Source organism: Sylvia atricapilla, chromosome 14 (assembly GCF_009819655.1).
Source record: "Sylvia atricapilla isolate bSylAtr1 chromosome 14, bSylAtr1.pri, whole genome shotgun sequence".
NCBI classification, from domain to species: domain Eukaryota; kingdom Metazoa; phylum Chordata; class Aves; order Passeriformes; family Sylviidae; genus Sylvia; species Sylvia atricapilla.
Window position 1 is genome coordinate 12001558 of NC_089153.1, and position 22308 is coordinate 12023865.

The 22308-nt window shown below is 51.5% G+C and overlaps 1 protein-coding gene across 1 annotated transcript in view; it reads right to left on the reverse strand.

The window, feature by feature from the left end:
* Positions 1-2183: 2183 nt before the first annotated feature.
* PDGFRB (platelet derived growth factor receptor beta) overlaps positions 2184-22308 on the reverse strand; it is a 31282-nt gene continuing 11157 nt past the window's right edge. The window contains exons 2-23 of the mRNA XM_066329156.1: positions 20555-20631; positions 19250-19546; positions 18581-18850; positions 18190-18317; positions 17710-17884; positions 16936-17128; positions 16607-16722; positions 15948-16074; positions 15579-15790; positions 14855-14949; positions 14463-14595; positions 13947-14051; positions 13738-13848; positions 13244-13397; positions 12258-12424; positions 11902-12020; positions 10672-10794; positions 9139-9250; positions 8770-8869; positions 8554-8659; positions 7829-8067; positions 2184-7313 (exon numbers count right to left, since the gene is read on the reverse strand). Coding sequence (XP_066185253.1) covers positions 7163-7313; positions 7829-8067; positions 8554-8659; positions 8770-8869; positions 9139-9250; positions 10672-10794; positions 11902-12020; positions 12258-12424; positions 13244-13397; positions 13738-13848; positions 13947-14051; positions 14463-14595; positions 14855-14949; positions 15579-15790; positions 15948-16074; positions 16607-16722; positions 16936-17128; positions 17710-17884; positions 18190-18317; positions 18581-18850; positions 19250-19546; positions 20555-20603 — 3282 coding nt within the window. The 5' untranslated portion in view covers positions 20604-20631 and the 3' untranslated portion in view covers positions 2184-7162. The remainder of the gene's footprint in view (positions 7314-7828; positions 8068-8553; positions 8660-8769; positions 8870-9138; positions 9251-10671; positions 10795-11901; positions 12021-12257; positions 12425-13243; positions 13398-13737; positions 13849-13946; positions 14052-14462; positions 14596-14854; positions 14950-15578; positions 15791-15947; positions 16075-16606; positions 16723-16935; positions 17129-17709; positions 17885-18189; positions 18318-18580; positions 18851-19249; positions 19547-20554; positions 20632-22308) is intronic.

A 22308-nucleotide genomic window follows, 5' to 3' on the forward strand; every position in this document is an offset into this window, starting at 1 on the left:
TCTTTTTAAGTCCCTTTTCTTTTTCCAGGAACAAATGCCAGCTAAGAGAGAACTGACTCACCAATGCGAATAAGTATTAAACCAGACAGGTTTAATAGAGAGAAGGGAAATAATCTCTCAGCCCTCCTTCTTCTCTTCGAGGGGGCCCCTTGCAGAGCATCTCTGATGGCAGTGATCCCCAGGTGACAGCAGAACAAATGGGTCCCCACCTGGACTGGGCATACCTGGGGATGCTCACTGGGACAAGCTTGGGGTCCCTCCCTCTTTTGTGTCCCTCTCTTCCTCCTGCAGCCTGCACCCCAAATCTTATGTGCAAGCAGCAGCTCAGTTCCAGGAGTGCTGCTGGAGCTCACGTGCACAGGCAGCTCTGAGCACAGGGCAGGGATGCTCTCAGAGAAGCTGCAACCTTACTTTGAACAACTTGAAGCCCAGGAATATCTGTGGAGACCCTGATGGTTGTGAAAGATGGGATGAGACTTGCTCAGTGCCTGCCAGACTGGCTGTGGAAAGGGGAATGGGGGCTGCTGTGAGCCCTGGTTGGGAGCACTGGAAGCTCAGGCTTGTTTCCCAGGCTGGGAGCTCTATGGGACCCCAGCACTGAGCACAGCTGGCCACGGTGCCATGCCTGCCTGAACTGCCCTGCTGCAGTTTGGGGACACACGTGGAACACCTGTGTCCTGTTGGTACCCCCACAGCTGCAAGGTTTGTCACTGCAGTCTCTCTGCCTCTCTGAGCTCTTCCATGAGGAGTCTGTCTCATCACTGCAGAGGAGACTTGTTTTGGGGTAGGGGAGATGTGCTTCTTGGGGTCCCCATGTTGGCCTGCTCATTTCCAGTCCCATAACCCATCTCCAGCACACTCTGACATGCAAAAGGTCTGCTAGGTAGGGAACAGTGGGAGTCTGCAGGGTTCAGGGCTGAGGTCTGTCATTTCACCCTCTCTGCTTCCCCCCAAGCCTTTGATGCAGCCTCTCTGGACAAAAGGGGATTTTTTTCCTCCCTGCTGATTCAGCTCCTGGACAAAAATGCCCTGACTGAGCTGTGCCAGGTGACTCAGAGCATATCTAGGGAGAATCAGCCTGAGCTGGTCAAGGAGACTGCAAACCTCCACCCTGGAAAAATGAGCAAAGGCAGGAACCCAGGACAGGCTGTGCTGGAAAGGGGAGCCTTGCTGGAACTTGGACCTGCTTGCTGCTGCACTCCATGCCTTGAACCCCTGGGCACACAGGGAGCTTCCAGGAGCTGAGGGAGGCATGACTGCTGCCAGTGGGGGCTGCATCATCAGCCAGAAAATAGGGTCAACACTGATGTGTTTGAACCATAAATCCCTCTTTGGAGCAACCCTGTGCTTTCCAAGCACCTGGCTCAGGGAAGATGCAAACATCTCTGCTTTGCAGCTTGAGATGGATTTTGGAGGAGCAGTTAAGTTTGAGCTAGAGAGACGACAAAACTTTGGGCAAGACTCACAAGGTGCCTGTCTCTCATGCAGCTGGGGGACCTCAGTGCCTCTGGAAAGGTGGCTGGGGAAATGTGATAGCAGCAGAGTGACATGTGGATCTGAGAGAGTGGTGGTGTGGGGAGTCAGGATTCTGGAGCTGCATCTTTTGAGGGTATCAGCAAATTCCTCATCCTAGAGAGAAGGGAGGAGAGCTGGACATGGGGAGCCCTGCTGGTGTCCTGCCTGTTGCTGTCTCCAGGCCCTCCCACTGCCCTGAGCTATTAAACTATATGGAAAATCAGTGCTGTGGTATCTGCCACCTCCTTCCACCCAGCTGCTGTTCAGTCTGTCACTTCTCCTCATCCCCACCCTGATCTGAGCACAATGCTCCAAGGAGCCAAGTCCTGAGCTGGGACTGCTGTCCTAAACCTCAGGCAGTGGGGATATACATGGGAATGATTCCTGGTATCCTTCCCTCTACCCACCTGCCCCGTGACCCACAAGCTGCACAGTTACCAGAGAGATGGGGCAGATCCTGCCCCTTTCCTTACCCTGTCTCTGGGCTCAGCTGCTCCTTGCAGTGCTTCTCCCTGCCTGGCTCCCAGCTTGGCTTTCACTAAGCGCTGGGGTCATGCACAGAGTATTAACATGCTTAGCCTTCACCCACCACAGGGTTAAGCTGTATTCCCAGCCCCATCTGAGTGGGAGCAACCAAAAACAGGCAAATAAAGGAAGAGATGGGACTCTGCAAAATGAAAAACACCTTTATTTTTAAACTCTTTCTTTAAAAATGTATTTGTAAAAGTTTACAGCATAAAAATAGTATCTCATGGCTATAAATGTGACATAGTACAAATCCTACAAATTCAACTGTAAACCTAGAAAAATGTTAACTCTTTGGTACCTTAGTCTGAACTCTGTTTTTCCTTCGCCCTCATGCTGATTTTGACAGAGAGCATAGAGATAGGTGCTGCTGCTGTGCAGAAAGGCTGCAGAGGAACAGTGTGATGCCAGCAAACCAGCACAGCAGAATGGGGAGAGGGCACACGTTGGGCAAGATTTGCAGTTCTGGTGCAGTCAGTCCATGAAGGAGAAAAAAAGAGGAATGATGGGACACTGCAGGCCTCCTAGCACAGGCTGGCTTCCCTGCATCCTCTCACCCCAGTCAAGAGTCATCTCTCCAAAGTGCTGCTGGAGCAGTTCCCCTGCCTTTGCCAAAGCCAACTAGATCCACCTTGGCCTTTCCCAGAGGCCTCAGGTCTCCGGGTGAAAAATGGGAACTATGAAAACTCATTCTTAGCAATATCTGGCCTGCTTTGGGCAAATCCTGCAGATGGCATGGTGCCTCCACTGTCACAGTCAGCACTCAGCATCCAGGCAGGGCTGGGACCTGCTGCAGGAACGACCTGTGGGGCCCTCGAGCTGCCCAGTGCTCAGGGAGACCTGCAGCTGCCCTGGCTGCTCTCTGCCTGGGCAACCCCAGGCAAAGGATGCCAAAAGGTCACTGAGGGCCACCTAAGGGCAACCTTTGTGTTCTCCAAGTGGGAGAAAAACCAGGCTCCATCCAGGCTCCCTGATCATCCTGGAACCTGAGCTAAGCACTGAGCCCAATCAGGGCTCTTCCTTGCACTTGTGTGTTGGAGCAGGGGTTTTGTCCCCTTAGCACTCTGTGAAATCCCCTTCTCCAGATCTGCCAGCTTTGCACAGACCTTGGGCTTCCTCACAGGCAAACCCTAAGTGCTTGGTGCCCTTTACTTGTGGTGCTGTCTCTTCCTCACCCCAGAGCCCTGACTGGGAAGAAAGAGAAGAGCTGCTTCTCACTTCTGGCTGAGTTCCCCTGGCTGCACATCTGCACTGCACTTCTGCCCCCCATCCCCGTGGGACCCTGTCACAGTCCCCTTGGCAGGTGAACAGAGACAATTTAGTTACAAGTAAAGTCCACTGTGCTCTAGATTTCTCAACACAACACAAACAAACACTAAACGTGACACTCGTGCTTAAGAAAATAACACACTCAAACTGAGAAGGACAAAAGGATTAAAAACCTGTGCACACATCAGTCTGAGGAACACCTTAAATGTGGAAAGAGACACCAGAGTGCTGCATTAGTTTCTGGGATACAGGTATGAAATAGTGACTGGCAGTAGGGTTATGCATATACTGGTTCTGATAACAATGTAACAGCTGTAGAGTAAAATATAACCTACAAATAAAAATATATTGCACTAGAGATGGGCCCAAGCTGTGGCATGTGTTCCTTCGTGGGGGGCTCAGGTTGGGTCCACCTCTAAACACAAAAACACACCCAAACAAAAATACTGAACATCGAAAGAGAAAACCCAGTGGGACCAGTTCCCTTCAGAGTCTCACCAGAGAAATTATGGCTACAAAACTGATGGGTAAAAACAGCCAAACATTTCTCCTGGCCCTCACCTGCCAGGCCACGCAGGGACTGGAACTTTGGCAGCAGAGAGAGAAGGGAGTGTGGGGCTGGATCTGTCATTCCCAGCTCTGCCAAGCCCTCTCTTTGAGGGATGCTTAGCAAAACATGTTGGCTTTGTCCAGCAGCCAGCTTGTCCCTGGCTGAGAAGGTCTGGTCACTGCAACTTGCTAAAGGTGCTGTGAAAGGCTGAGTAAGGACAGGAAAATACCACAAAGTGCAAGACTCAGCCCTTAAAATCACAGGGCCAAGAGCAAGTATTTGGTCATACTCCTCTGGAGTGTAGAATGGTACCATTTTGCAAAGAGTCTGATGTACCTACTTTAAGAAGGAATAGGGAGGTGGGGGTAGCATCCCATCAGCAGCCAGAACAGATTTTGATGCAAATAATAATTGCAGTAAATCTACAAATGGGACAAAAATCAATAGGCATTCAAATGTAGTTAATGCCCAGCTAATAGGACAGGGTAGCTGAGCTCCCCCAGCAGGGAGATCTCCCCTTTCAGGACTGTGGAAACTATTTGATAGCAGGGAGTTAGTAATTTAATTAGCAATTAGATCTGTACAAGATGAAGTTAGAAGAGGATTTTTGAAATAGGCAAATGGCCAAAGAGAAAGTAAGAAGGTGTTAATTGATGGGAAAATCTTTGGGCTGGATGGAGGTAGTAAAAGTAGTTCTCTAGATTGTTCTTGTTGCTAGAAGTATCTAATATTTTTATTAGTCAGTCCAGCCCAAAAATAACAGTTTGGTAATGAAATTTGCTCATGACCCAATGTCTGGAACAGCAGGGAGTAGCTTGGTTAGAAATGCAGGAAGTGTAGAAAGACGTAGGTGCCTAGATTGTTCAGAAGATGACTCCAAGCTCTCAGTATGTTGTGGCTGGGAAAAAGCCAATATTATCCAAAGCTACACCAGGCAAGTGGGGACCAGCACAGGCCAGAACTATTAATGCCCTATGTGAGGTCTAGGTTTGACCTCACCTCGAGTACTGAGTACTTCTGGTGGTCTTTGATAAAGAAAGATGAATTAAAAATGATGCTGGTGCAGCCAGGGGCTATTAGGATGACCTGATGTGCCATCCTGTGGGCTCAAGTTGCAGTGACACGGATCCTACTAAGCACCTTACATGTTAAAAAAAAAAAAAATATCAAGCGATCTGACCCAAAGGATCTCATAAATTACTGCTTCTCTGCAGTGAGGATCATTTAATGAACTGTGGCCATAGGAGACGGCTGCTCCCTCATTACAAGCAGGAGGAACAGAGGATGGAAAAACAGTTGTCATTCACAGTATGTTTCCTATGGATGGCGGGGAATCTGACCACAGAGGCTCAAAATATCCTCTGCTGGCTGCCAATAAAAGTGCTATTTCTTATGTTCACATTTTACCAAGGACATCAGCCCACAAAACACCTACTTCTTTAGCCACATAAATGGCAGCACTGGAATGGTACAAAACTTAAAACAGAAGCACTTTTGCTGGGGATTTCTGGCAGAAGTTCTATATTTTGAAAAAAATAAAAAAGAAAGAAAGAAATTTACAGTGGCTCTGAGGTGGCAGAAGCCCAGCAAGATGCTGATTTGAATTTCTGATTTTGTAAACCTGCCTGTGCAGTTCCTGTAGGATGCACAGAGAGATGTGCATCAGTAGGGCAATGAAGAGTTAATGGGAGCAGGGGACATGCAGTGAACAGAGCTCTGTGTGAAGTGAAACTCATTTCAGAGAAAAATCTGCTGTCTTCTGTGGTGTCAGACCTGCGGTTTTGGGGGTCCAGCTTTCATCTCTGCAGAGGTGGGGTTCACAACTGATTTCCAAAGCCTGGTGTTCCTCCTGCTTTGAGTCTGCTCATTTAAGTGCCAGTCAAGAGCACAAGAAGCCCCTGACCCATCTATAAGGAGTGGGGAAGGAGGTGAGAAGCAGGGGGAAAGTCTGGGCCCCTTTAGTTTTCAAAACAATCTCCAAGAGACAGGAATCCTCCCCAGTTCCTCTCGCCCTGCTTGGTTCCCTGTGGTATTTCACAGCCCTGGCAGGCTAAAGTGGCTCTGCCTGACCAGAAGGTGGCAGGGTGTAAGATACAGTTCAGATGGGACCAAGGGCCTTCCCAGCCTCTCTCCCTCTCTTTCTTTGGAGCTACCCCTGGGTTGGTGGTCTGGCATCCTTATTTCTTCCCATAATCTTGCTGTGACTCAGGAGGGAACAGTGAGCCCTCCCATCCTGAGAAAGGGTGTTTGGGTGAACAGTTTATCAAAGGTGAGCCTTTGCTTTCCAAAGAAAAGGCACAAGGATTCTGCAGCTGGCGTGGTTATATGATTTCCCAGCAGATGAGCTGGGTGTAGTGGCAGTAGATTAATGAATAACCATATTGCTTCCTTATACTGGCCCTGGCTAGTGGATTAATATATTTGTTCCCTTTAAATCTTCAATGGAGAATAATTAGCTTAGTGTCCACACAGACAACACGAACAACAGTGACTGCCCTCTTTGCTTCTATAACCAAGTCATTGTGAGGGCATTTGGAGCTCCTGGCATGGCCCTGGGGCTCCTGGTGCCACGCTGGGCACAAAAGGGTGTGATGGCCTCCAGATGGATGCAGAGCTGTGCCCCAGAGCTACAAATACCTGTAGTGCTTGTGATGCTCTATCCGCCATAGAACAATTGTCAAAAGAGGAAAATGGTAATTCCGTACCTCCCAGACACTGTCTGGCATCTTCAGGACTTGACTGTGCTTGGAGGAGAATCCAATGTACTCCTGACCTCCAGCAGCTGAAGGTTGGTGTGGCAGGTTCTCTACACCCCAGCAATGGGCTCCAGGGGTGGATTATCTGTCCCAGTGGCATTTCACAGAACCACGGCGTGGCTGAGACCATCAGAGAAGTGCTGGTGCAGAGGAGATGAAGCTCCTTGCCGTGGAGGAGGAAGAGGCTGGAGTATCATCCCAGCAATGCAGAAAGGGGCATCTCGTGGAGATCCAACCCACGTCTTCCACTTGAAAAGATGTTGGTCTGTGAGATGTCTCCCTCCTGCAGTGGTTTGATCAGTGAGGAGAACGTGGCAGTGATCTAGAGGGTTTCTGGCACTGAGCCAGCCCTTTTTAAGGGAGAAGGGGATAGCAATAGGGAAAAGTCTTTAATTCCCCACCCAGCACTGGGAGACAGGAGGGAAGGAGGAATGCTGGGACAGGAGGGGATGTTCTGATGTACAAGCCCAAGCATGGCTCTCTGACATCTGGGTTGGCCCCTCAGCTGGCCTCTCCATAAGGAGATGCAAAGTCAGCCCAGCTCTGACTACAGGAAACTCTCCTCCACCTCCTGGTGTCCTGTGGTTGGCTCCTGGCAGCCTGGTTGTGGGTCAGATTCCTGCTCCTCATCCTGCCGGAGGCCCAGAGGGCTGTCACAGGATATTGTAGATGATGTGTTGGCCTCGTTCAGCATGGAGCTGAAGGGAAACAAGAGGGAGAGAGAAGTGAGTGTCTTGTCCTAGTGTCCTGGAGGAAGAGGATTTCCAGAAACTGAGAAGTGTGTTGAGTTCCCAGAAGCCCCACTCTATCTGAGTAGCTCACCACCATGGAACAGACCATATCAGGTGGGTCTATCGAGCCTTCAAACACAGCACACGGCTGGCTGTAGAACGTGGCTCCCTGTGTGCTCTCCTCCCTGTGAGAGGGGTTGCTTGTCCTCAGCTGTGCTGGCTGATGTGAAAGGATTGACATTATGACAATGTGACATTGTGCCCTATCTAAGCTCATGCCCCAGCTCCTCTGGTTCACCTCTATTCCTGTGAGCTCATGCAGGTCACAACACCTCAGATGGGGTGACACTGCCCTCCTTCTCTCCCAGTATATCTACCCCTACTCTGTGCCTCAACAGAGCATCCCTATTTTCTTTTGAGGTCCCTGTTTCAGATTTGGACAGCTGGGGGAAAGGCCCAACCCTCAGAAGCAATGTTTTTACCTGGCCCGGCTGATGGAGGCCTCCTGAGGGAGATCACAGCTCCCCTCAGGTTTGGGGTCAGGCAGAGGGATGATATAATCATTCTCGCCCCCGTTCTGGTGCACGGCTGTGTAGAGGGTGCCGCTGCTGGGGGAGCTGGCAGCAAGGCGGGCGTTGTTCAGCACAGGGATGACGGGTCTGGTGCGGACAACAGCGGGGTGGTCACTCTTCATGAACTCCTCATCCACCTGCTGGTACCTCTGCTCTCACAGGGCAGGTTACCAAAGAGAGGGAAAGGTCTTGTGAGTGGGGAGAATGCACTTGTGTTGTGTTTCCTTTTCCTGCCTGCCAGGGTTTTCCTAGAAGGACTGGCATCTTCTAGCTGGGCTCAGCTGCCCTTACTCCAACAAAGATAGGCCATGAACCCTTCCTAAGGGAGACATCAGTGGCACAACTTCGCAGCTCCACAATACCAAACAGTTGGAGGCAGGATTTTAATCCCCTGCCAGTTCTGATTTCTGCATTTGCTGAGTTACCAATTGCCTGTCTGGTGATGCAGTTGTCTCAGAAATGTTCCTGAGATGCCCAAACCACCTTCACTGGCTGTTCCAGCTAAAGCAGCCTTGGTGACAGCAAAGTCCTCTGGCACTGCAGCACTGAACACTGGTCAGCAAATCCTGACTGAGGGCCCCCACCAAGGCACTGACCCTCTTTTGTCCCTCCAGCACAGGGTGCTTTGGACATACCTTTCTGTAGCAATCCACCAGGAGGTTTCCCATAAGCACCACCAGCTGTGAGAAGGATGGTCTGATCTCAAACTTCTCCTCCCAGCACTTCTGCATGATGTTGTAGCTGCCAAGAAGGAAGGGAGATCACTGAGTTATCAGGTGAGGAGAACAGGTAGAGATGTTTCTGTAGTGTGTGGGGCACATCCAGGACAAACACATGTTGACAGCACATACATTTCATCAGAGGCATGGGTGGGTTTGGACATCCGATAGCCACGTTTGATGGCGTTGTAGAACTGTTCATTCATAGGCAGCTCAGGGTATGGAGTCCCTCCTGGGGGTAAAGGGAGAGCAGGAATTAGGCTGGAGGATTACCTGCCACCCTCCAGCCAACAAGGTTTTCTTATTTCTTTACCTTTCCTGTTTCATTTCACTTCCAAATGCAACGTGAGCATGGAGAAGAAGGAGACAGGGAATGAAATGCTACTCTGACTGGTAAAGTAGGGACTTGGGGGTTAGAAAAGCATTTTTATTGTTTTTGAAGGTATCCTGCTAACATGTTATCAGAACCACAGACACCACCATGATCTCCAGGGCACTTACCTAGAGTGAATATCTCCCAAAGAAGAATCCCAAAAGACCACACATCACTCAGGGTGGTGTAGAGGTTGTTGAAGATGCTCTCTGGTGCCATCCACTTAAGGGGCAAGAAGGTCTAAAAAAGAATCAAAAATGAAAGAAAGTCAGCTGTACCCACAGCACTTGTTTCAACAGATAAGAGCCTCACACCTGAATCACAAGCAAAGAAGACCTTTCAGATCTGCCAACACAGTCCAACACATCTGTTGACATCTGCTGTCAGTTGGTTCTGGGAGGGACCAGTTGCCTCTTTCACTGTGCAGAACAGACCCAGCAGGCAGGAGGAAAGAATGGATGTGCTGTATCCATTTCCACCACAGCCTGCCATGATGAATGCACACATCACTCTGTGTGTCCTCTCACACACAGTGATGTTCCCTCACTCTTGAGGAGGCCACTGACTTGCATAACCTGACCAAAGGCTCCTGGAGAAAGTCCAGGCCTATCTGACTTTGGACACCTGAGATCAGACTGGAGGGGGCTAAGGAATGACCAAAAAAGAGCCAAAGGATACATCCAGCTTGTTTTCTGTTCTCACTCACGCAATGTAATAAAAAAGAAACCTTCACTTGACCAGCCTGTAGGCAGCACTGGCTACACTGCTCCTGAGATTTGCTTGCACAATGAATACCAAAATAATCTCCAGGAAGGATTGCAAAGGGGCTCAGTTTCATTTCCCATTTTGGACAGGAAACCAGCTATGTCAAGGCTGGACTGAAAACCCCAATCCCTCTGGGCAAGGGCCCCCCTGACCAAGCTCTGAGTACCTGTTTGACAGCACATGGGAGAAAGCGTGAGAGAAGTTAAGTAGTTTGTAGATTAGATAAAGATTGGGGTTTAAGACACCTCTCTATTGTCAGCTTCCCCAGTCTCAGTTTCTCTGGGAATTACATTGTCTGCTTTGCTTGGGATTGGAGATTCACAAACACCACAGGGCTGGAGTGGATAGGTTGTTGCTGAAATCACAGGGAAATGCTTTCTGGCAAAGCTCAATTACAGCCTTATCCTCTCCTGCCTTGAAAGATTGGAGACATCCCTCTGCAAAATAGCTGCTTGCAAGAAGACACTTCTTCTTAAACTTGTGGTCTAGTGGTTAGAGCAGAATCCTGTGAATCTCTTCCCAGAGTGGTCAGTGAGTCACTACAGCCTTACCAAGCTGCCTAACCTTGCTGTCCTCCTGCCTGAAGCTCAGGACCACACTCAGTGCTGACAGGATGCAGCACTGCTGCCATGATCAGGGCAGTTTACAGGGGACAATCCTGAGTTTTGCTACTGCTCAGGTTCTTCTGTAAAGAGCCAGGAGATGTAGGCATGCAATTCTGCTGCTTCAGAGTGTGCAGAGCAAACAGGAAGGATGGTTGTCTGTTGATATCATCTCCTGGGAGTCCTGCCCTCTCACCACCTCTGGGCACACTGACTGACTCACAGTGGGCTATGTAGGTGGTACCAGGCCCAGAGCCCTGGGAAGAAGGAGCTTGCAAGGCTCCTGGTACTCACACTGCCTTTGGAGATATAGTTGGAATCCCTCATGATGTCCCTCGCCAGGCCAAAGTCACAGATCTTCACCAGCTTCCCCTCACAGATGAGGACATTCCTGGCAGCCAGGTCACGGTGCACACACTGCAGGGGGGACACAGAGCACTGTCACTGCCAGGGGCCTGAACACAGCCTGAGAACACAGCCCAGCTCCAGCACTAACCCATTCCTGGGGCTGCAGGGACGGGAGTCACCTCACATCATTTCAGTGTCTCCTTCACCTCTAGGGACAATTGTGGTTTGACCACTGGCAGAGCTACCACATTTTTGCTGTTTCCCTGGACTGCTTTCTCAGTGACAGCAACAGCCATACAGACAGATCCAGCAGGGGGAATGTGAACATTCCCTCATATGAACAGCAGAGAGGGAACTGCCAGGGCTGAACCAAGCAAGGGGACTTGATGGGCTGGAAGGAGAGGGTGTCTCCATCTCTGTTAGGACAATTCAACCCAGCAGCCTGAAGACATCAGAGTTACACCAGCCTGGCTTGTGTCTCGTAGTCTGCCAGCATGTTGTTTTCCGTATGAACAGCCCTGACATTTGCTGTGGGAGCACTGACCATGCACTTTTAGGGATCAGACTGTCTGGCTGGGGGCAGAGAGCCAGGAATTTCTCTCTGCATTGATGCCATTGACACCCTCTGTTAGCCCTGCCCTGTGTGATGCTTCATCCAGCTATATTATTGCCTGCCCTGGGCTAACCCAAACCTTAGGGAATGCCAGAGCCTAGCCCTCCATGGTGGCTTAATTTCCACTAAACAAGCACTTCTTTTGAATCCTGGGGTGCTCAGAGCATGCAGTGCAATAAGAGTGTCTAGGAAGAGTAGTTGCTGTGCTGCAGAGTGCCTTGTGCTTTAGCTCCCTGTACACTGTTCAGTCATCCCAGTAAATAGGGATGATATAATGTCACAGCTGTGCTGAACACAGCCCAGGAGGAGCACAGAGTCAGGGAAATTGAGGTCTGGAGCTGAGCGTGAGCCAGGGTTAGCTGTCACATGCAAATATAGTCATGCTGATCTCCAGGACTGTGTTTCCAAAGGGAAGTGGTCAGCATCTCTTCAACTGCACTTATCCCACGAGGAGTTTGGCACTGACAGAGGGACAGTGGGAGGAAGCTGACCACAGGACATGGCAGAAAACTCACTGCGAGCCACCACCACTACAGACTCCACAGACCAGCCAGCATACGTACATTTTTGGAAGCCAGGAACTCCATCCCATTGGCCACCTGGAAGCTGAAGCCCACCAAGTCCATGTAGCTGAGGAGTGGAGACTCATTTATCAGTGTCACCCGGTCTGTCCTTTCAGGAGCTGGAGGACAAGCAGAGATGGACGTTGCTGTTACCCAGCACACTGGTGAGCCTCCCACTAGGAAGGACACACTGGGGAATGCTCTGCCTCCAGCCACAAAGGGACAGAGCTGGGAGCTCTCATTGTGAAGACGTCTCCACTGCTGCTGGATGAGTCCCAAAAGTGACCTTTGCAAGCAAAGGCACCCAGCACGCCAAGTACAAGCACCTCTCCCTCCTGCTGTGGCCAAGCTGTTACCTGAGGGGGAGTAGCTGTCCAGCTCATAGGGGGTGCCGTAGTTAGAAGACTCAATGTCAGCATACTTGACTTCACCCTTCATGTCGGACATGGGCACATAGTCCAGGGAGTCATCCTTGCTCATGTCCATGTAGCCCCCGTCACTCTCGACAGACATGGAGAGGTGGCTGTGGGGGGGAGCAAAGAGGCTGTTCAGATCCAGAGGAGACAGGAGGGTTTGGGGGCGATGATTTGTGAGTCTGACATTCCCAGAGCCTCAGCCCCAGCACTGCAATGTCCTACACAGCCAGGAAAGAAGCCCTGCATCACGGATGAAGTGGGGTGCAAATGGCATAGTGCTTAGGAAGATCACAGCTGCCTTCAGGCAGAAAGGGCAAGGGGGAGCTGTAACACTGCTCTATTTTACTATTGTTTTGGCGTGTTAGAAGGAAATGCTGCTTTCTAACTTCCCAGGGGACCATTTCTTTGTGCTGCTGTGCCTGTATCCCTTAGAGCTGGCAACCAGATAAAGGATCGTTTCCCTTTCCTTGTGGCACCTCTTGTGCAATTGCCTTCCTTGTAGCACTTCTCCCTTAGGCTCGGTAGCAACTCAACCTGTCCTGGAAATGCAGAGCTGAGATCTCCAGTGGTTGAGACATGCTGGAAATCCTTGTGTCTCTGTACTCAGTGCACGGCTACGGTTATGCAAATAACGTTAATGATGCCAGGAAATATTCACAGCTGGCATGTGTGCTAGCAAACTCAAGCTCCAGGACACAGAGTTTGCTAACTCCTCGATGTCAGGAGCTGCTTGGAGGTCACTGGTTGGCATCCGGGCTGGTCTAACAAGGTAACAGAGGAGCCAGCTGCGTCCCAGTGCTGGGCCAGTGTTTATTTCACTGCTCTGGAGAAATGTAGGATCCTTCCTGGGAGTACCAGCCTCCCTCCCTGGCGGGGCTGGGAGGGGGCAGCCACCAGGGAGGAGGAGAGAGCTGCTTTCCCGGTACCTGTGCACATGGTCCTCCTTGGGGGTGTTCCCGTAGAGCTCCGCCTCCCGCCGTGCCTTGTCCCCGTAGGACTGCAGGAAGGTGTGCTTGTTGCGGTGCAGGTAATCCACCAGGTCCCCGTAGCGGCAGTACTCGGTGATGATGTAGATGGGTCCTGGTGGGACAGAACACTTCCATCAGCCCTGACTCGGCCACCGTGGCCATGAATTTCATCACACAAGGGTATTACCAGACTACAGGAAGTCTAGGGAAAAGCCACTTTTCTGGTACTGAGCATTTTTTGGCACTTGAGATTTGTGTTTGTGGAGTGAGGTGGGGGTTAACAGACACGTGCCTTCCCAGTTTCAATCAGTATGGAAGAAAGGTGTTCAGAGTCCCATAAAGCTTTCTTAGGAGACAGTTGAATTGTTTGGAACCAGAAAACAGGAATAATTCTAAGGACAGTTGTCTGCACAGCCCGGGGAAGCAGAGAGAGGGTGCTCTGGCTCATCTACCTCCTTTGGTGCAGGCCCCCAGCAAGTTGACGATGTTGAGGTGAGGTCCCAGGTGGCTCATGATCTTCAGCTCAGACATGAGGGCTTGCTTCTCACTGCTGCGGGCTGTGGCTGTTGGGGAGAGCCGGTGTGAGCAGCAGAGCAAGGAGGGGAGAGTGTGGCACTGACTGGTCTTGTGGCCTCAGGGTGGGGAAAGGGGGAGAACTCACACTTGAGCATTTTGACTGCCACTTTCATGGTGGACCGTGAATGGCTCAGGCCATGGGCTGTTGCCTCCACCACACGACCAAAGGCACCAGAGCCAAGAGTGCGTCCTGCAAAGAAACAGCCCAGGAGGAAAAGTTGGCAGTGCTATTGAGGAGAGGTGAGGAGAGGAGCCTGGAAAATACAAGCTGCTTGTCTGAAACCACACCAGCCTTGCTGCAGTCATTGTGGTGGGCATGGACATGGCCATGAGTTATGATGTTTGAGTTTGGGGCTGGTTTCCAGAACTGCCAGCTACAAGGTGGGATAGCCAGGAATAACACAGTGCTTAATGCCAAATGGGGCAGCTGGCCTCCCACCGTGGTCCTAGATGATCCCCCTGTTCCAGGACTACATGGTATCTCCAGGGATCTCTGTGTCTATTCTGGGTTGGTCTCTTTTGGAGATCTCAACCCAAAACATATCACCCCCAGACAGCCAGGACCTCAGGAATCCATCAGTGGGACCTGCAGGATCTTTACCTAACACCAGCTTGTCCCTGGGCACCTCCCAGGTGGAGTCATAAGGGAGCTGCATGGGATCCACATAGATGTACTCGTGCCCATCAGAGCTTACTGATTCAATCACTTTCCAGCGGATTTCATAACGAGGTTTCTGGAAAAGGGAGCAGAGGGAAAAAAGACATCTGAGAGGCTGGGAATCAGAGAGGGCATGGAGGATGTGTCTGGACTTCGTTAGGGAGTCTTTGGTCCCTACAGGCATTGCCTCATTCCCCATCTATCCCAGTGATGCCAGGGGCATGCAGGAGCTGATGGAGGCCCATAGATCCTGATGCAGCTGGGACATCATCAGGTCCAGCCACCCTAACCCTGGGGTACCCCTGTGTCAGCCTGGGAACATTCTCTTCTTTTACCTTCTGCCACAGCACGATTAGGATGATCAGGGAGATCACAGTGAGGACCAGCAAGGCCAGGATGACAGAAATGATGACCACCTTGAATGGCAAGGCTGCAAAGATACCAGGGAGAGCAGTCAGACTTCTCCACTCCTACCCGGCCTGAGCACCCAGGGAAAGGAGGTGAGAGCAGTGCAGAGAGGTCCCCACACACTCCTACCCCAGATATTAACCCTGAGCTGTTCTCTGGGTAGGGATAGAATCCTCCTGGGCAGACTTTCCCAGCACTTGCAGAGCCAGCACCCCAGGGATGAAAGGGTTGTTACTGGCCTCTCTCAGGCCAGGTTTGGCCATGGGAGGGTGAAAAGATCTAGAGGTGCTGTTTTGCTTGGAGGAGAACTGGCAGCCCTGGGCCTGAGCTTAGACCATCCTTCCTTATATTTGGGATGTTCAGCATGTGGATGTTCAAGTCCGTGGCACCATCTAGTGACCCGTGGGCTAACAACAAGACACTGGGGACCTGCCCCTCTGTCTTGCCTCCCTGGAGAGATGACCCTGCCAGCAGTGGGAAGAGCATACACATGGCCATTGGACCTAAGGGATCCACACTCCAACTGGAACAATAATTTCTGTGCAACCCAAATGAAACCTCATTTGGGGCAGAAGCAGCCAGGTTTCCAGGCTGGAGACAAAGAAAGATCTATCTCCCCACTAGTGGCTCAAAACTTGTCTCAGCCCTCACCGTGTGGGACCAGAGTGATGTCCTGGGAGTTGGTGCCCAGGAAGTTCTGCACGGTGCACCTGAGGAGCAGGGGCTCGTGCACCCTGTGCAGCTGCAGGGTGCTGTTGACACGGTAGAGCCGCCGCTCCGCGTGGTACGAGGCGTTGGTCTGCACGCCGATCTCGGCCGACTCGTTCCCCAGCACCCGGGTGGGCTGTCCCTTACTGCTGCACCTGGCCCAGAGAGGATAAAGGCACCTGAGAGCCAGCAGGGACCACAGGCCACCTTTGGATGGCGCATGTGGCCAGCAGAATATAAAATAAATAATATACTGTATACTGTTACAAATAAAAGTCCAGCTGTTCTCATGGCCTCCCTCCCTCCACTCACCATTTGATGTCGCTGCAAGTAGACCAGCTGATCTCTGGCTGGGGCATGCCTTCAGCAGAGCATGTTACAGTCTGCTCCCCACTGTTGGCACTGCTGTTCTCCTTGAGATCCACCACTTTAGCTGGCACTGAAACCAAAAGACAGTGATGGGAATTAATCTTCCTTTCTGATTGCAGGATGGAAGGGGAACATGATTCCTCTGGGGAATGTGAGCCTACTGTATCCCTACCATAGCCTAGGGATGAGGTAGGACTCATTATGTCCATGGTGTTTTATTTTTGAAAAGGAACAGCAGAAAGAGTCAGATTTCAGAGGGTTATGGAGGAGATCTGCCCCATGGAGATCACCATGGAGAGCAGGGTGAGCATGGGGGAAAGTCCCAGGCATCACAGCTGTACAATCATCTCTACATCTTCTACCTTGTGCCAGGCTGATGGTGTCTGTGCTGCCTCTCTGTCCCCCTTGCTCTGAGGCCAAGTGTGAGATATTTCACCCAAGTGTGCTTTTTGCTTGAATGCTCTTTCTTTAAACAAGACCACTCTGGAGTTATGGTCATAGGAGTAAAGGCTTCATTCTGAGGGCTCTGCAGCAAAGGATAGTGCCACCCCTTGAGGCTGCTCCTGCTCTCCTCAGCCATGTGTGTGCATGCCCATCCTCACCATTTATCTGCAGATGGAAGGAGAGCTCCTGCTCATCATCCTCATTGGAAGCTCGAATGGTGTAAAATCCTCCTTCTTCCTGCTTCACTCGCACCAGCACCAGAGCTGTCTGGTACCTGGGGGAGACACAATCACAGAGTGATAGCTGTGGGAAGGTACCCAGGGACTGATTATGCTTGGAGGCAACCAGCTCCCACCCACCTGAGGAGTGCTCAAAATCCACTCACATAAAACTATTCAATCCACCAACTGTGTCCAACCAGCAATTTGGAGATTCCTTTGTGAATTACCCCCTCTCTGCACCCTGGTGAGGCATGATGGGGCTGTACCTGGTTTCTGACAGGTTCCTGCTGGTGATGGTGAACTCACTGCTGCTCTCCATGGTCAATGTCTTGTTGTTCTTCAGCCACACAATGCTGGGCTGGGGATAAGCCTCCACTTCCACCTGGATGGTGTGACTCTTGTGGACCTCGGCATACACTGTGCTGGGCAGGTGGGTGTGGAAGTGCACAAAGCCACGCTCTGAGGCAAGAGGAAGAGGGGGGTCAGAGAGGGGAGCAACCGTCTCCCTGGCCCTTTGGATAAACTTGGATCTGGAACAAAATTCTCTGAACACCCAGAAATGGTGGGGCAGCTCCAGATCGATCCCTTAAGACCTCAGACTTGTGCCTGAGGAGAGTGTGGATGAGACCCACACTGGAGCAGGGGAGCTCACAGGGCAGAAGCGTGTGAACTATCTTGTGGAGATAATGGAGACGAGGCAGTTTCCCTCAAATTATATGAAACAAGGTCAGATACAGATGGAGGACAACATGTCTTCACATGCCCTTGGCACTGCACAGTGCAGAGGAGCTCTTACTGATACCCTCAAGAGTCTTAAAGTGTCACAATAGCCATGAAGGGAAATATGGGATGTTTTGAAGCCAAGAAGTGGGCAGGGGTGACATGAGGTAAGATTTGGCTTGTTGTCATGGTTACTTAGAACAGAAGTGAGGAGGGGGTGAAAGCTGGAGGCTGTGAGAGAGGAGAGGGGGTCACTCTGGGACATCCTGCCTGGACGCCCACATGGTTTGCTGGCTCTGGGTGTGTGGGCAGCAACGCACCGATCACTTGGACAGTGATGTTCTTCCGATCTGTTTTCTCATGGTAGCCCTCGGAGACATTGCAGACATAGGTCCCACTGTCCTCCAGCTCTGCATTCTGGATGATAAGGATGGAGCGGATCTCATGGGTGGATCCAGGCAGGAAGTCAGTCACTGGCTCCACAACCTTCCCTGCCTGCAAAATGGGGACAGGAGACAAGGTCTGAGGAACCAAAAACATGTTCTGCCATTGGGGTCACAGGGAGAGGGGAGAAAGTGGTAGAGGACCCCAGTCTGGCTGCCCCAGGACAGGGAACATGCACCAATCAGAGACCCCTGAGGCAGACAGTCTTAATCCAAGCATATCCCCATCAGACCTCCCTGTGTGGCAGCGGCAGCATCCCATAACTTCTGCCATGGGATATTGATGAGTGATTCCTATGGCACACCTGGGTGGAGGCTGGAGCTGCTGCCCAGAGCCTGTGGGTGTGGAGCACTCACCTGCTTGCGGGGATAATCCCAGTTGAAGTTGACCAGCTCGTTGCCACTCACGGTGCACATCACAGTGATGTTTTCTCCCTGGCGCACCATGGTCTGCACTGCGCTGATGGAGACGTTCACAGATGACACTGTGGGAAAGGAATGAATTATGAAGGGATAAATGGGCACCCAGTCCATTTACCCTGCGTGGACTGGCCCACTGGAAACTGTCTTCCCTGAGGGATGCAGCTGACTTGTAGGAAAAACTCATTCTCTGATGGAGACAGGACTAAATCCAGCCTCCAAATTGATAATGACTGAGGAGAGAGGGAGAGCTTTGGTGTCTCATGTCATTGGCCTGAAGAAACAACTGCACCAGGTGCACAGGTGTGCTAAGACAATGTCAGCTCACCCTGGATCCTGTAGACATAGAAAGTGTCTGAATCCACCTCCTGGTCATCCACATATGTCCGGCAGAAATAGGTCTTATCCTCAAAGAAGCCTTTAAATCCCTGTTGTGGATCATATGTAGCTGGGATGGGGTTCTCCACCTTCTTCTCATAGAGGGTGACCTGCATCTGTGGGTTGGTCACACGGCATGGGATGACAGCCTCTGTGTAGCCCGTGATGAAGATGAAGAACTCTTCAGAGGTGACTGCTGGGAGGAAAACCAGGGAGGGATCTGTGGGAGAGAGGGAACATTGCTTAGAGAAAGCTGCTTGGAAGCTTAACCAGGGCTGCTTTGCGCTTCTCCAGGAATACTCCACCACAGGGCCCTTAGTTAGTGGGATGCTTCTTCCCATACTTCCCTTGGGAAAGTAGAGTTGCACATCCTGTGCTTGTCAAATGTCCTCTGGGAGGGTGAGAGAGACCCAGCACCACCAAGCACCACTGGTCCCCCACCACCTGTCCCAGCACACCACACTCTCTGTGAGCTGGCACACCAGAGACACCTGCCATGAGGGCTCTCCTGCTACTGGAGAAGGGATTTGGGGGAGGCCAGTACAGTAAACCAAAACCCTCTTTTTCCTGGTTGCCAAACCCCACGGAAACCCACAGGCAAGGACGTGCTGTCCCCTACCTGGAACGTAGATGTACAGGGCTCTCCTCTCTGCTGGCTCTGGAGCCTGCTCAGGGCTGTAGGTGCACGTGTACTCCCCGGTGTGACGGCCTGTGACGTTCCTGAGCGTGAGGTTGCTGACAAAGACACTGTCCCTGTGCTCCAGTGAGGCAGTGAGAGGTTGCCCCTCCCGTTCCCAGACCAGCTCTCTGTCCCCATAGCACAGGAGGGAGAAGGTGCTGTGGAGGCTGAGGACAAGCTCAGTGTCTCTGGGTTCAATGTGCAGCCTGCTGTCCCCAGATGTGACCTCCAGCAGACCTGAGGAAGGAGTGACATGAGACCAAACTGAATCCGTCTGAAATCCACAGAGAAGCACGCCTCATGGTAATGTGTTTGCTTTGCAGTGTCAGTCTTGACACTGAAAAACAACTTTCCTGGGTTTGCCTTCCCTAGTGTAATTATCACTGACAAACCTACATTCTCCTCAAAAATGTCCTGCCAGTCAGACCTTGGTGGGTCACCCTTCATTCCCTGCACCTCCTGCAACCCTTCCTGGAGAGCAAATCAGACATCACAGGATTTAGCAGTGTTCCATGCAGCCCATGCTGTCCATGGCAATATTGGATGGAGAACCCCCAAGGAGGATAGGAGGCAATTCCCTGTTCTACTGGCTGCCTGTCCACACAGTGTCAGACAGGACACGGACGAGGCTGAAACAATGTCAGTTTATAAGAAAGTGAAAAAGGAATGAAAGCAAAACCTTGCAGGAAATCCTTTGGAAGCAATAGAGCAGGCAAGGTCTTCCTGAATGGCTCCCCATGTCTCCCCCAGCTTCCTTGCTTCATCATTTGCCCAGATGTCCCAATGGGGCTGTGACATGCTCCTCTCTGGTGTCCCCACAGATGGGCAGGACAGCTGGTGACAGCTCCAGGGACTTGCAGCAATGCTGTGAACAGCCCAGGTGCAGCCAGGAGCCCTGGTGCCTTGCTATGGGGGGTTACTGGATATTTGGGATCTGCCCAAATCCCTTCTGCTGTGGGGTGTCCAGCTAATGTGGGTTCTAGGGTGTCTGCTAAGGAAGGGCTGAGCACACCTGGCACTGCTGCCCATGGAAAGATCCCCTTCCCTCACTGTGCTGTTCCTCACCATGATCAGGTGGGGACTTCACATCCACCCCATCAGGACTGAGTCAGCCCACAGATCTGAGGCACCAGCAGGGATAGGGGTGCCTGGAGCATGGTGTGCACCCCAGTGCTTCCCCATGGCACTGCCCCTTTCCTCCCCCTGCCCAGGGATCACACAGCCCTGCCCAGACACAGCACTCACCGGTGAGGATGAGGAGCCAGAGACACGTCTTGAGAGTGGGGCACAGCATGCTGGGCTCTGGGCTGGGTGTCTGAGGCCTGTCAAGAGCAAAGTGGTATGAGCACAGCACTCAGCAGAGGAAGAATCCCTTGACTGTCCTGGGCAGGGGTCCTTGAGCCCCACTTTTTCACCTCAGAAGCCTTCCATGTCTCCAGTTTTCAGCCGTTCCCTGCTGCGGGAATGGTGCTTCCCTCTCATGCTGGATCTGCAGTTTCTAAGACTTCTCCCACTGGTAAATAGGGAATTTGCTGGAGGCTCCAGCAGTTGTGTCAACTTTTGCTCATCTCAGCTGGAAATTCCTCTCCCCTCTTGGCAGAGCCCTGCCTTCCTCCCTCCCTTCCTCTACTTTACCACTTGCCTTTTTTCCTTAGTTTTTCTTCCCTCAGTCACAGTGAGATAAAACTTGCTAGAAAACAGATCCCCCTCCAACCCTCCCACATTGTTTGCTCTTTCCAATGAAATAAAAGAAGCCTTGTCATGGCACTTAGTTGCTGGCTGGGGTTAAACCACAACAAGCCTGAAGAAACACCACCAAAAAATTAGTTTCTTGTATTTAACTTTTAAATACATAAATTTAAGAGAATATCTAAGAGGTTTTTTTAGTTTAAAATCCTTCTAATCAACATTTCTCGAGAAATCTTTAAAAACCAGGGAGGTTTTCAGCCCTCCCTGGTGCAATCCAGGAGCCAAGGGAGACGAGGCCAGAGATCCCTAAGAGCAGCAGTCTGTGTCCTGTGTATTGGGGTGACAGGTACCCCTCCCCATGGTGCCTGCAGGGGTGGGAAGGATCTCTGAAAAGCAAAATGAACAAACCTATAAGAGGAAGAGGAAGAAGAAGAGGAAGGGAAAAGGCTTTCCCTGTGCCTGGGCAAAGCCTGAGGGAAATGAGTTCACTGAGGAACCTGGGGATGCTCCTGCATGGAGCTGAACCTCACAGCTGCAGCCCAGGGCTGAGCTCCCGCCCTGTCACTGGGGCTCCTGCCAAGGCAGACCCCGAGGAGAAGCCCCCCGTGATGCTGGCAGTGCTCTGGGGAGCTCTTGCCAGGCTCAAGGAGGGCTAGGTGGCAATCTGGACTTGCTGACCCGGCCCCAAGCCCCGTCTCTTACTGAGCTCTCTGCTGCCTCTGGTCCTGGAGCGGCCTCCCGGTCTGCTTGATGTTAAGGAGGAAATGGTTTTTAAATGACGTGCGCTTGTCAGATGTTTTTATTATTCTCTTGCTTTGGCTCAACAGAAGTCTGATCTACCACAAATCCTTCCAGGTCTCCAGCTTATTCAGCAGCATCCGTCTCCCTCCTCAAGGCAAAAAATCCTCTGTAACTCTTTCTCTCTCTTCGTTTGCCAGAGGGGATAAGAGCACTTAGGGCAAGACATGGGGGTGGGTAGGATGAAAGGACCGAGGTGAAATTCACGCTGTAAATGAATGTGACCTCCCTGCACCCACCCTCAGAGCACCAATCTGCAGGAGAGAGAAGGATGGGCAACCTAATCTCTGCCCCCCAAGGCACTGCCATGAGAACAATCACCTTCGTTTCCCCATTCTCCTTTACAGAGGTGTGTGATTCATCCATTATTCACTGTTCAAGGTTGTAAGGACTACTGAGATCCTCTCCTTTCACCTCTCCCTGCCAGGCTGTAATCCACCACCGCAGCCCCCCAGATACCTGCCTGTAAGCAGCTAAGACCTTCCCAAACTCATGCGCAGCTTTTATCTGCC